Consider the following 14877-nt stretch of genomic DNA (forward strand, 5'->3'; position numbering starts at 1 on the left):
ACTTTCAATCCTTAATCGAAAGGAATCGGAAAAGTGCTAGTATGAATTGAAATCATTTTACATATTATTCTATCAATTTAGTAATTATTAAATTTTAAAAATTCTTTACGAAAAAGATTATAAAATTTACCTATGATAAATTACCCTAAGATTAACCCTTAATCAAAATGCTCGAACACATGAAATTACAGCGGTTTTCTGGTGTCTGACTATCCTACATGTGGTAGTTTGATTGAAGGGCAATACTTCACGTTAAAGATTGGGTTCAATACGGTCACGCAAACTAATCCGTCAAATAGTTATCTTGACAAACACATACAACATACTTTTGTGTGGGGTTACTCGTGCAGGTGTGTGTGTGAGTGTGTGGGTGTGTGTGTGTGTATGGATGTTCGTGATTTCCTAATGTGAGGGTAGATGTAACTTTATCGGCTAATTGTATAATTCGTTTGTTTAATTGTTTATTGAATGTTTCGAATTTGTATTTCAAAATGTGTATAGATTGTGTGACTGACGACGGTATATTGATTAAAATATTTTTAAGTATAATTGTGTAAAAATTTAAATGAAAACCCGCAGGTCACGCGAACTCCGCCATCAATCCAATAGTCTACTGCTTAATGACGAGGAACTTTCAACGATCCGCGCACAAATTGCTCTGCGGCCGAGCCATGTGTCAACAAACTAAATTTACGGTAAGATAAACTTCAGATCACTTGAAAACTTTCTAAACTGTTGTGAACAGTTTGGAGGGAACTGTGGAGTCGTGTAATATTTCTATCTATCCCATCTTCCTAGATTAAGGAATAGAAACGCTATCTGTCTAGAGCCAAATATTGAATGCGTATATTTTTTAAATAACTTTAACATACTTACACGCACTCATACGAACACACACACACACACACACATGGTCGTCTGTTCCTAAGGTAAGCAACTTAATGCTTCCATTATAGGTAACAGCCAACTGATATAGCGATTTTTTTAAAAAAATATGAATATTACACTCAGGCGGGAATCGAACCCTCGAGGTAGAAAGCAATGTAATTTTGACAACGGGCTCGTCTATTGTCGGGCTGGTGTTTTGTCCCTTATCCGTACTTATCATACTGTTTTAAATTACCTATCGTCAGTGGGGGATTATCCTATGAATTAAATTGGTACGTTTGACTTGGAATTATCCTCATTGGATTTTTCTAGGAAGGACAGCTGACTCTTTGTACCAATTATAAGACGAATGGGATTAAACCTACATTATATTATGATATAATATATATTTACTATATATATATATATGTGTGTGTGTAATTTATATATGTACGTGTATATATGTTTATAATTATTATTATATATTGTCTATTAGTACTTTGTTCGAGTATTCTAATTCGCACACCAATCGTTTGTTTACTTCCTAACTGCAGTTTCTATTTCGTGTCCTATAACCAAAGGTTGTCTGGAAGAGATCGCTCTTTCAGCGATAAGACCGCCTTTGTACATCTTTCATTTTATGTTTTTTTTCTCTGTTGTTTCTTTTAATGGTGTACAATAAAGAGTATTATTATTATCTTACTGAATCTCACTCCGCCCGCCCAATACATAATACATACATATATTATAATAACTACTTATATAAATAATATAGTAAATTTACTTATACTTACATATATAAATATAAGCGGGTGGAGGAATACGCCCCGGCAGGGAGATCAAACGGCCGGGGGCTAGGGCTGTAGGCTGAGAAACCGGCGGACAATCCTAGCCGAGTCGAGTAACACCGCCTTCTGCATCCTGGCTGCGAGCGAACCGTCCCGGATCCCCAGTTGCCTCAGATGGTGAGCGACGCTAACCGGGATCAAACCATTGGCAGATATTACGATAGGGATTATTTCAGCAGACCCCACACCCCACATGTCGACAATCTCGTGCGCCAGATCCAGATATTTACGTTTTTTCTCAGTCTCGGCTTTCACGAGGTTCTCGTCATGCGGGACGGTGATGTCCACTAAAAATACCGAGAATAATGAAATAAGAAATATGTTCGCCAGTATCGTCCTGTCTGTGGCGATAGGCAGGTCCCAGTAGAGCCGGACTCCGTCGCGTTCGAGTACTGGCACCGGTGAGTATTGGTAATACGGCATCTTCTGTTCCAGGAGACCGTACATAAGAGCAAGCTCTTGGTGGAGGATCTTGGCCACTTGGTTGTGTCTGTGCAAGTACTCAGTATTAGCAAGCGCGGAACAACCCGAAAGCACATGCCTGAGTGACTCACCGGGATGACGACAGGCTCGACAGAAGTCGGGAGTGCCATCCTTCAGGACGTGCTTTCGGTAGTTGTTCGTCTTGACCACCTGATCTTGTATTGCACAGACAAAACCTTCGGTTTCCCCAAAGAGGTCGCCGAATCGCAGCCACTGCACGGAGGCCTTACTGTCCACGTGAGGCGCGTGAAGCGCCTTGTAGAACCGTCCATGCAGTTCCTTCTCCATACATACGGTCTCCTGGTCAGAGGTGCTCAGTACGGCCGGTTTCTGCCAGTTCTCTTTGGCCAAGGCTAGGGGGGTTAGTACTTTGTCACACATTGAAACGTCGCCATGCAAAGCGCTGTCCCGTCTCGTCTCAAAGTAGGCCCTGAGGCTGCACACCTCGCGGTTATGCATGGTCTTAGCGCTTAACATGCCTCGACCACCACACTTCCGCGGGATGTACAGTGTCATGACCGACGACTTAGGGTGATGCACGCGATGGTACGTCATAGTTGTGCGGACTCTTCTGTCCAGGGCGTCAAGTTCGGTCTGAGTCCATCTGAGTATGCCAAAGGTGTACAAGAGAGTGGGCATGACCCAAGCGTTATAGGCTCGGACCTTGTTGGCTCCAGACAACTAGCTCCGAAGAACTTTTGTCAGCCGTCCAAAAAAGATTTCACAAACTGCCTGTTTCATGTCCACTTCCTTCACCCCTATCCATTGTGACATGCCCAGATACCGGTAAGATTCAGCTTCGAAAAGGGTCTTGAATGACGTTAATTCGAGACTAAGCTGCGACGATTGAGTCACCTGACCCCTGTCCACATGCACGACCGCACACTTATCCACTCCAAGCTGCATCCTGATGGAACTGCTAAACTTCGTAGTGATTTTCAGCAGTTCCTGCAGGCGAGCAGCGTTAGTTGCCAGCAATTTGAGGTCGTCCATGTAGAGAAGGTGGGAGACTTTAGTACCTCCTCTCCGAAACTGAAAGCCAGTCCTCGAATGCTCCAGCAGGGTGCTTAGAAGGTTCAAGGACAAGCAGAACCATAGTGGACTCAGGCAATCACCCTGGAAAATACCCCTCCGTATCCTGATTGGGTCATTCGCGCCCATCAGTCGCTCGCCCTGGAGACATAGGATCGTGCTCCATTACCCCATACATACTCCGAGGAAGTCTCGAACTGCCTGGTCAATCTTGTACAGCTTGAGGACCCTCAGGAGCCATGAATGAGTTACCGAGTCGAAAGCCTTTTTGTAGTCGATCCAGGCGGCCGAAAAGTTCCGATGGTTGCGTCTGACAAGCTGGCCCGCCACAGAGTCAATGAGAAGGAGCTTCTTTGTACCGCGACCGCCTCCACGACATCCGTTCTGAGCTGCAGACAAAATATTAAACTCACCAATATGTCGTGAGATCTTACAGCTCAAAACGGACGTCAGTGTCTTATAGATGGAGGTCAGACACGTTATGGGGCGGTAGTTGGTGGGATCTGCGGTGTTGGTGGACTTAGGAGCTAAGTCAGTGATCCCGGTAGTGAAAAGGTTCGGGAGTGTCTTCCGATCTATTGCCTCTTGGTATTGTCGAGCCAAGGTCGCATGGCAGACTGAGAGCCCTTTTAGCCAGTAGTGATGCAGACCGTCGGCCCCCGAAATTTTCCAGTTCGGAGCCCGCCGGATCGCACCACTTACGTCCTCCGTAGAGATGGCAATTGGGTTCATCGGTTCAATTTTAGCACATGTGTCCTGAACCGCCGCAATCCAAGGGCCCTCCTCGTGCTCCACCTCCCTTGACCATATGTTGCCCCAGAAGGCGACGAGGTCAACCGTACTCGGTTTTAGGGAAGCAGAGCCCGATATCGGGTTCTCCAGCTTTCTGTAGAACCTTTTCTGATCACTCACGAAGAGGCGATTTTGTCGGAAGCGCTCAACTCTCTCAGAATACCTGCGAATGCGCTTTCCCCATGCTGCGATTCTCTGCTTCAGGCCGTCGATGCACTCCGTTAGTTTATCGGTTATGTCAGGCCGATCGAGGCTGATGCCTAGCCCGTTGAAGGCCATTCTAACAGAGCGCACAATCCTTGGCCTTGTGTTGCCCGACCTGAAAGCTAGCAGCCTAATTATTATTATTATTATATTATATGAAAGAAGGGGGCTCTCAGTTTGACTGTATTTTTAACCGACTTCCAAAAAAGGAGGAGGTTACTTAATTCAACCGTATATATATATTTTTAATGTTCGAGGATAACTTCGTCGTTTAAGAAAATCAGAATCTGATGATGGGATCCCAGAGAAATCGAGTGAAACTCAAAAATCCGCATAACTTTTTACTACATGTACCGATTTTGATAATTTTTATTATGTGGTTACATTTAAATGTCATCGAGATCTGATTACAGCTTTTGGAGTAATCTTTAATAACGCGTATTTACTTGACTATTTTTTTGTCTACCTACGTTGTATTACTTGTCGATTTTAATTGAAGCCGGTTTTTTTTTTTGTTTGCCTGCAAACACAATTATAATGTTTATTTTGCTTCTTTTATGATCGTTTATTTCATTTATATTATTTATTTTGGCTCATAGATTGGTTTATTCACGAGGTTTAATTAAAAGTATAAATAACATATTTCATGACAGCATTTCTCAGAATATACATCCGAATTTCTCGTGTAATTTATACCAATTTACAAGTTCTATGTCAGCAAATTATATAATAAAACGAATTTAATTAGAACACACATATATAATATATAATATAATATAATATATAATAATTATCCGAACGAAGAAAGTAATAAGCTTGGAAAAATATTCGTATATAAGTTGTCCAAGACGATAAAACTAATTTTCTTAGCGAATTTCTCCTCTAATTATTGTAATAGTATTTAAGATAAACTTCTGTAAGGTAATATTGTATTACAGTGGAGATGTACGCAAAAGCCTGACGGATCTTCAAGCGACTATGAGCTTTATCATGAACCACACAAGAGGTGTTATTTGCAAGTAAGTATAATTAAATTTCGTATATTGTATATCGTAAAGCAAAATGAATCGATTGTAATAATTATCTCAATAAAAGGCAGCACACACACAGCAAGATGATGTCTGCCATCGGGAGTAGGGCCTAACTTTCTCATTATTCACTTTTGTTTCAAATTTTGTTTTCTTTTCTTCGGATTCTATGAAAATATAAAAATAAACTTAAGTTCTTCTAAATATATAAAGTTTTCGATAATTAATGTTCTTATTGAATATTACGAATAATACATTACTTGGTTACTTATTTTCATATTCATCGCTTATAATTATAATATTCTTTGCGCTCGTGGCTTATATACCTCATACAAAAACATGTACTCGTGTGTCCAATTTTGCGGGTACTATAATAGTAACGGGTTTTCTTATGCTTGAGCTCTGTATAATGCTTCATCATTTCCTTTCAGCCTATTACAGTCCACTGCTGGACATAGGCCTCCACAAGTTTGCGCCAAAAATGGCGCGAACTCATGTGTTTTGTCCATAGTCACCACGCTGGGCAGGCGGGTTGGTGACCGCATGACTGGCTTTGTCGCATCGAAAACGCTGCTGCCCGTCTTCGGCCTGTGTATTTCAAAGCCAGCAGTTGTATGGTTATCCCGCCATCGGTCGGCTTTATAAGTTCCAAGGTGGTAGTGGAACTGTGCTATCCCTTAGTCGCCTCTTATGACGCCCATGGGAAGAGAGGAGGTGGCTATATTATTTACTACCGTAGCCACATAGTAAAAACAGTTATACGTTCATTAAATCCGCTATGAGGATACTGTGACAGTTAAAGTTGTTTACTATCACAATGAGTATACGGAGCAAAAGCTTCTTACAACTCAGAACCATAAAATAAGGCACAGTCGAAAAGACTGTAAAACAAAATTACTGCTACCTAATGTAAATTAAACGCTACACACACTCAACATTCTCGGTTAAGATAGGTTTCGAAGATAATTTTGAAGTTTGAATGATTCAAGAGATCGATGAAATGAAAATACATCACGATAAAGAAAGAAACACATATAAATGTATAGGAGAGAATAAGATAGAATACATGCCCAAAACGTGTAAGCGATGCGATTTGCATGTCGCTTACGACCTCTTTCACGATACCGTGATCATCGTCGACAGAACAAATCACAACAGCCTACCTTCTTACGACTTTTCACAAATCTCACTTCTGCCATGTGTGAATTGCAGACACAAACTTCTGAACAGTTCTGATCGACAGTATAATTAATGGCTAAAGGCTTAAGACGTCATTGAGCTTATAAATGACTATAATCTTTATTTTTCTTATCGGAAGTTCCTGCTAAAGGTCTTACACTCCAGTCTTTGTGGACATGACAAGTTAATTAGTTTTTTTTTTTTTGAGTTTTTAATCCTGAATTCGTTTTTAAAATCCGTTTTGTTCTTGGAGACAAAGAAAAAACATCGTGACAAATCAAGAAGAAATATGTAAATATATTATTTAGATTGGATATCTATCCAATCTAAATTATATCGAGAATCCAGCAGAATAATTCTGTTTCCATCGCTGGAACAGGTCATCACGATTCAGGAGATGATTCAGACAATTTCAGACAGTTTTAAACAAATTATAAAATGATTCTATCAAGGATTAGACCCAATTTAATCACTTTCAAACCAAATTTAAAAAAAAAATATTTACGATTATACTATGCTCTTAATAATTAACTGTTACGAGCCTTTTTCATTTTAAATATGGGCATAAAATTTTAATTTTGGCGTGTTTACTAGTTTTAAGAATTCCATCCTAAATCATATATTTTCTCACCAGATGAATGCTCTACGACATAACGGCCACGCGCATGGCATGCAGGCATCGCGACGCATAGAGCCACGCGCCACGACTCAGCTGAGTCACGTGACGCGCTCGTCGCGTAGAACTGCACCCGCCCATGCGCTGTCCGTCGAAATGTTGCAACGCCACGGTCACCTTGATTATAAACGTTAATAAATGTATTATAAAATATACTTTTATTTTATTTTTACATTCCTCTTATATTTATTATACAGTCAGAAAAATTAATTTCAGTATTTTTTTTGTTTGTCTTTCGTTGAGGTAAAGCATAACTGGAAATTTCTTGCTTAAAATTTGGAGTAGTTTGACTAGGAAAGCACCTCAATGTAACAGATGATCACAGTGTATTACACTACTCCCAAGTAGTGTTGTGTTTCTGTGGGAAATAAAGTAGCCAGAGCTCTTCTCCAGAGCAGAGTCGGGGATGGAGTCGAAAAGTACTGCCAGAACTCCTGGTGTTGTTGGCGTTTATATGCGGCATCCGCATACCCTCAGGTGGACCGTAAGCTTTTATACCAACTTTGCTATAAAAACGACTTTTCTTGAAAGTTCTGTCAAGACTCATCAAAAATTTACGCGTCCTCGTATTTGTTCGGATTCGTTCGTACTCGGAATATTCCTCAGCGAAAACTTCCGAAATCAGATCCATATTTAAAACAAGTTAAATGGATGAAACTGGTTGAGATGTTTTGACTTTAATATTTTATTACCCGTAAAATACGTGGAAATATTTCTCGATGACCAGTCGTTGTTTGCAAAGAGTATGAGATGCATAAGTAGTACATAGCAAATATGTTACAAACACACACACGCACGCACACGCAAACACACTCACACTAAAAAAAAGCACTTTTACAATTGAAATTTAATTAAATTGCAAACAGTGCTTATTGTTCGCTTCACAGAAATTCAAAATAAACACTGAATAGAGACGTTGACCTACAGTATTACTTTTGTTCTTATTTCAAATTTCAGTACTAAGAGGCAGCGAGGTAAAATGTTGAAACGTAAATAGGTCAGTTTGTGTTTTTTTTACATTCACATTTACATTTCCTTACTACAGATAATAAAAATATTACATATGTTTGAATCAAATGTATAGTGACTTGCAGTTTTTCCTATTGTGATAATTTTATATCACTCTTATATTAAATACGTATTATTAGAAATAACTAAAAGCTACTGGTCTCACTCGCTACATGACAAGCACAGGCTTTGGAATAGAAAAATATATATCATAATCATAATCAGTACATCCAGTAAAAAGTTATGTGGAAACACACATGAGAAAAAAATCGAATTGAGAACCTCTTTCTTTTTTTTAAATTGGTTTAGTATAATTAACAACCGTCTGAAGTTGTTGCGTGCGCTGTGTATGCGACTAAGCACCGAATGGTACGGTGGGAGACACACAAGGACAGATAACCAAACCGCAAAACTAATATTTGTACAAACACAAATACCCATCCCTGCAAATCATTGGTATTTAGGTACACGGTACATACATCACTTTACCAGAGTGGTTGATTTTGGTTGACTTTCCTTTTATATATACGAATATATATTTATATATTACTGCTAAAGAAAAGTTCACTTTTAGTGAAAGATGACCTATGCTACTCTACGCATTTCTATAGGTTAGTGATATTTTATTTCACAATATTCTAAGTTTTTAGCTTCCGCAGTCACTATTATTGCGCCATAATACAGACATGTTACCATGGTCGCATTGTAACTTTTTTTTTATAACTAGGTCAGTAAATAAGCGTACGGATTACCAGATGGTAAGCGATGACCATAGTTTTTAGATGCCTGCAACACTACCCCCAATACCCACAAGAGCTCTTATAATCTTACTTACCACAGAATCACAGCACTGCTTGAAAATGGTATTATTTAGCTGTGATCTTCTATAAGGTCGAGGCACTTCCCTGGTCGAGCTGCTCCATTTTAGAATGGCGATTCAAAAGTGATTTAAAAGTTTGCACGACTTAATCAAAATTCGATCGCATATGTTTTATTTGAATATTCATCGATTATTACTCCTGGGAAACCAAGGTTCAGGAAACTTAATTGAGTAATCTGTCATATTTAAATTATTCACAGTTTGTAATTAATGTGCTGATTCAAACTTGTACGACAGCGAATGAGATTTATTGCTTATTAAGTTGCTTGAAACCACTAATGTCATTATGGAGTAATTATAACATGCATTTGGTTTTGTTTACGTTTTGGAAATATACATATATGTATAAGAAAGGGGCTTCATAGTAATCAGAATTGAAGAAAATTATACTAACTTAAATAAAGGTTCTGATGTAGTGGTGTGTATGTCTTGTAGGCGCCTAATACTGGATGTCTGTCCTTATGGATCACTCAATGGAACCTCACCATGCCTCAGAGAACATGTAACGTAGTCGGCCAAACTGACACTGTTAAGAGCTAAATAATTTTAACAGTTTTGTAACGTTAGACGTTAAAAACTGCAATATCAATCACTTAGTCAGTTAAGCCTATCGCAGTTCACTGCTGGAGATAATATGCCTCCGCAATTTCGAAACTTCCCTGTTTTCCGCCATCCACTTCCGAGATCCACACACATAACTGGTTTGGGGTGATGTGAGGATCACGTCGGGGTCACCAGTTTGGTAGCGAGGAGAACAAGGTGTGAAGAATCACGTCCGGCATCGAAAAGGGAGGTGTATGAGGAATGGTGTTGAGTTCCTCATCCACCATTGAAAAGGGAGGATCCTCCGACCAGACGGTGTAGTGTCTGGTGGGCTACCGCCCCGACGGTTGTTGTCGGGTTCTTGTATATATACTCAATCACTTAGATAACTTTGATAGCGTGATGTAGAATACGTCAGTTTTCTCTAGTTCCCTAGTTTGTTTGCTGCTCGATAGATGTTGCTACACTTATCAGCTTACACCGGCAATTTTACGTATCGTCGGTCCAACACTGCGTTTGCCAACACGCAGTCTTCACTCCAGAACACGTCTGCCCCAACGGCCATCGATTTGGTGACACAGGTAATCAACCCACTGCCACTTCAACTTTCTAGTTCTGTGGCCTAAGCCGATTAATTTTGTCCTCTCGCGGATATTATTCTATCCTATCTTTAAGAGAAACCCGAAGCACAGCCCGCTCCATTGCACGTTGAGCGACTTTAAGCTTGTGGACTAGTCCTTTTTGTCAGTGTCCACGTCTCAGCACCGTATTGACTGTAATATAGATCTAACTAATGTAACTATTATCAAACGTAATACAATCAATGTTAATCTCCTTTTATGTCTAATGAATTGTATGTATATTTTTGATTGTTATTTTTATATTATTATTATAATATATCTGACCCGGTGGGCTTCGTACCGCTATATATTTTTTGTTTATGAATTTATCGACTTACTAAAATTTTCTTTGCAAAAACTTTGTCCTATCAAAACTAACGAGAATAAAGGATTACTTAATTTCTAATTTAATGCTGTTATTCGAAAACAATGCCAGTATTAATTTCAACCCACTCGACGTTCGATACACAAGAATTCTGATTACGATTTTTTGTCAAGATTCTGACTTCAGAATACAAATTGGTTATTCATAAAATAAGCCCGATTTCAATAAAATAGAAATACAATCTGATTTTTCTCTCATTGAGAGCAATCAACGATACGTAGAACAAGACGTTTGTATTGTACGAAATCTTCCAAGCAACGATAATAATGGTTCTCGTGACACTTGAAAAACGTCTTATAAATTCAATTTGTATTGTACACATAACGACAAACGAAAAACATCTTTATTGACCTAAGAATTAGGTACATATTTCTCTATAACATTGTCCATTGAAATTCAGAGAACATCGTAAGAAAATTAGTTGTCAATGAAAATATATAAACTTTTTACAAATACTCCTACTTCGAAACCAATGAATGTATCACTTTTTATTCATTAAAGGCTCTGGGATAAATGTGCTTCTTGAGCATACTTACTGTTAGCACTTTGTTGACAATTTATCTTGCTAAGAGACATTTGATGCTCAAAGTTTGTCTTTTCCTGATAACACAATGAAAGATAAATAAAGCAACATGGCTCTACGTAAGCCTATTCGCTTTAAGAAAGTAGCGAGTCGTTGCTGTTACGTGCTGTGTTCAAATTAACTAATTGAAGGAAACCATTCAGTAGGCGTTCTCAATTATTAGGATTTAATTAATTAAGAAGAGCGGCTAATCTTCGTGACAGTGATGAGTCACTATTTCCTTAACGCGAATAAAATATAGGGTTTTTTTTTAATTTTTTTTTAATTTAAATTTACCTGTACACGCGATTTACCTCTACCAAGGAAACTGTACTGAATTTGAGGGATAACAAATACAAGGCCTAACTCATATTACATACACTATAATGCCAAGTCTTATTCAAAATAATTTATTTTTGGATCGACGCAATTTAGAGATAAAATATAAAATAAAGGCATATAAAATAGTACAGATTTGGCTTCAGTAAAATTATAAATTACGGTTCAAGAATATTTCGAAATATCTTCAATATAAAATAAAATTGTGTCAGCTACCAGTTTTAGAAATAACTAAGGAATTTAGAAGGTAATTTTGAGAGCAATGGATTTTAAAGAAATTATTTTTAGTTTTTTTTTTGTCCCTGTATTAGTACGGTTATTTCAGAACCACGCAAAGTTCTCTACATACGGCTACAGTTATGGTCGTAGAAATCTAACTTAATATAGTGTAGGATTCATCTTGATACGCCATCTCGAAGTAGAGATATTACCCCATAAACCATTCTCAAGGTAAAGGGCAATATTGAGTCAGCTTTAGTCATGCTTGAATGCTATGCTCTACTACAACGAAACGTACATAAGAGTGGAAAAAATATCTTTAAATATACTAATAAAATCATCTCGTAAAGAAAATAAAAACATAGTTAAAGATATTTAATTAGCTTTTTATTTTCAAGTATATATTATCTATATTACTGCACTTTTTTAGCCTGCTGTATAACATTAGTTCTCACTATTGACTGGCAGAGATCTCTTCTAGAGATAAGACCAATGTTGCTAACTAAATTTTTAGATAAACAACTGTACAAAATTTTAATGTAATAAAGAATGTTGTAATATATTATTTATTTACTTGTTAATACTTGATTGTACACCACAAATACATTTCAAACATTAAGCACATTTAAATACAGCTACAGACTGTGAAGTCCAATTAGCGGACTTATGGCTATTTAGCCATTTTTTTCAGATAACCCAATGTTAATATAAGTTTTTTTTCGCGTGTTTTTGAAGACAGTTAAGAATATACGAAAGTATAGGACCTTGTTTTTGGTTTTTGGTCGTTTATCTTTCAGAAATATTGGTATTTTGATAAAATAAATTTCAATAATGACTTTTTTTTCAATTGAGTCTTAACCTGGATCTCTGATGCCGATCCAATCTTTTTTCATGGCAAATATTTGTGTAGGTTACCCAAACATTGGTCGTCGACGTGTTTACGAATGGAGTTTAGGATCTACCTTATTGGGTTTGTTGGTATGGTTTTAGAAATGTTACTATAATAGTCAAAATCCGGTTTATGTTGTACCTAAGCTTATATTCCCTATATGCGTCAATATTATTATTAGTATTTGTTTTTTATTTGGCTGATAACAAGTTAGTTTAAATTGTCTGATTTTAGGATATATAATGAATATTTGTCTGTATCTCCTTAATAGAATTGTAAACTATGCATTTGATCATGTCATGATCTTCACCAAAATGTTGTGCATGAGCCCACAAAGGTTTCTGAGTTGGTACGACCAAAAAATTAAATACAAATAGCGTAGCAATGCGCGCAGGAGAGAGCTAGTTTAGACATAAATAGAGGTGTATATAAAAATAATATATAGATTATATACTTACATATAAAAATCTAAGAGATATGAATATATACAATAGAGTGCAAAACAAACACATTAAAATAGGTGGATAATAAGCGTACGGTAGACCTAATGGTATGTGCTTACCGTTGTATATGAATTCCTCCAAGACGAGGAGCATCACATACGCATTTCTGATCGTACCTCGGACCATTCTTAAAAATTCTGACTACCATCTATAGAGTTGTTATAGAGAAAAAATTTTGGCTATAAATCGTCACATAAAATTATTTAATAAAAAATAATTAAGAATTAATCTGAATAGCTGAATGTTACTTACAAAACTTTCAGATGGCACTCGCAGATTGTGGATATTCCTAGTTTTTCAACTAAGGCTGAATAGGCATTGTCTAACTAAGAAGATGGGCGTGTAAGCCGATAAGGTCCTCAACTATGTTATATTCTATGTGGTGTTGACTAGCCCGTTGGCGCAGTTTGCAGTTTCTGATCCGGGGGTCGTGGGTTCGATTGCCGCCTCGAGTCTGTATGTATGCCTTTATTTAAATGTATTTAACGAAAAAAATTAGCTTTATCAAACGACTGTTACCGTGTGTTTATGTTATAGATATGCATTTTATTTATTTATATTTTTTATCCCAGTACCATTGTACATCACTCATCATCATAGCCCAAGGAAAGTGCGACACCGGGCCGTCCCAGCGGCGCACTTTCCGTGGGCGGCCTCTTAAACAAGACAATAGAGGGCGCTGTTAGGTATAATCTGCGATCAATATTTTTAAAGGAGTGCGTAGAGGCGGGCAATTTCGGATTTTCCAAATTTAATATACTAGCTTTTAGCCGCGGCTTCGCTCGCATTGAATTTTTTTTACATTCACATTTATGATATTAGTAGGGATATATATAATGACAGAAAAAAGGAACAATAAATATAGAAAAATCCCAAACAACTGAAACTGGATTGGGTATTGATGTGACCGTCGATAATACAGTGCAACAGTATTACAGTAGTCAGGGTTGAAACTTCATTACTGGACTGCTAGATCGCGTTGAAGTTGCTAGATTTTGAGATTTTTTGACACACAACTTTTTGTATATTTCGTACAAAATAAAGATTTTTTTTTCATAAAAAGTTACCATTTTACTTCTAATACCTCCAAAAATATGTGTACAAAGTTTCATGATGATCGGTTGAGTAGTTTTCGCGTGAAAGCGTAACAAACAAACTTGTATTTACATTTATAATATATGTGGGGATTTTAAAACTGTTTGAAAATAAAGCTACTCGAATGAATATAAAAGACTGGCAGATATTACAAGCATGGTATTAAAATTGTAATAATCAGATACGTAACAACGACGTTTACGAGATCTTAAGATGACGGTCTCTGTTATTCGGTCATCGTGTTACATTGTTAGCTTCGGATTTATCTAGATTTCATTGTATTATTTGCCCTACATACATTACTATTATAATACCATAATATTGTTATTATTTTATGATTAAATACGTGCGTAGTAAGACAACAACAAGATTTGCTTGGTTTTGTTATGTTTTGATTATATTTGTTTGTTGTTATTTATCGAAATGAGTCAATGAAACGGTAATCTCTATTTCTCAGAATTTTCAATAGACTGTTATTTTAATCTTTAATGAAAATAATATAAATCTCTTCAGCCTGTAATATCCCGCTGTTGGGCAAATACCACTTTACCCATTTAGAGCACGCTGCTCCAATGCGGGTTCACGGATATATTCTCTACTCTGAGTAACGATTGCTATCAGGTGTACATGATGACAACCGGAACCGATAGCTTAAGGTGTTCTCCAAGGCACGGTTGGGAGACCCACAGTAATAAAACACATATAATATGCATATATTTATACAT

General features: G+C 37.4%; 1 protein-coding gene across 1 annotated transcript in view; it reads left to right on the forward strand.

Moving 5' to 3' along the window:
- Positions 1-7262, forward strand: part of LOC123654577 (neuropeptide FF receptor 2-like) — a 58834-nt gene extending 51572 nt beyond the window's left edge. The window contains exons 7-9 of the mRNA XM_045590476.1: positions 580-695; positions 5165-5245; positions 7068-7262. Of these exons, the coding sequence (XP_045446432.1) occupies positions 580-695; positions 5165-5245; positions 7068-7244 (374 nt within the window). The 3' untranslated portion in view covers positions 7245-7262. The remainder of the gene's footprint in view (positions 1-579; positions 696-5164; positions 5246-7067) is intronic.
- The last annotated feature ends 7615 nt before the right edge of the window (positions 7263-14877 follow it).

Source organism: Melitaea cinxia, chromosome 6, assembly GCF_905220565.1.
Source record: "Melitaea cinxia chromosome 6, ilMelCinx1.1, whole genome shotgun sequence".
Taxonomy (NCBI): Eukaryota; Metazoa; Arthropoda; class Insecta; order Lepidoptera; family Nymphalidae; genus Melitaea; species Melitaea cinxia.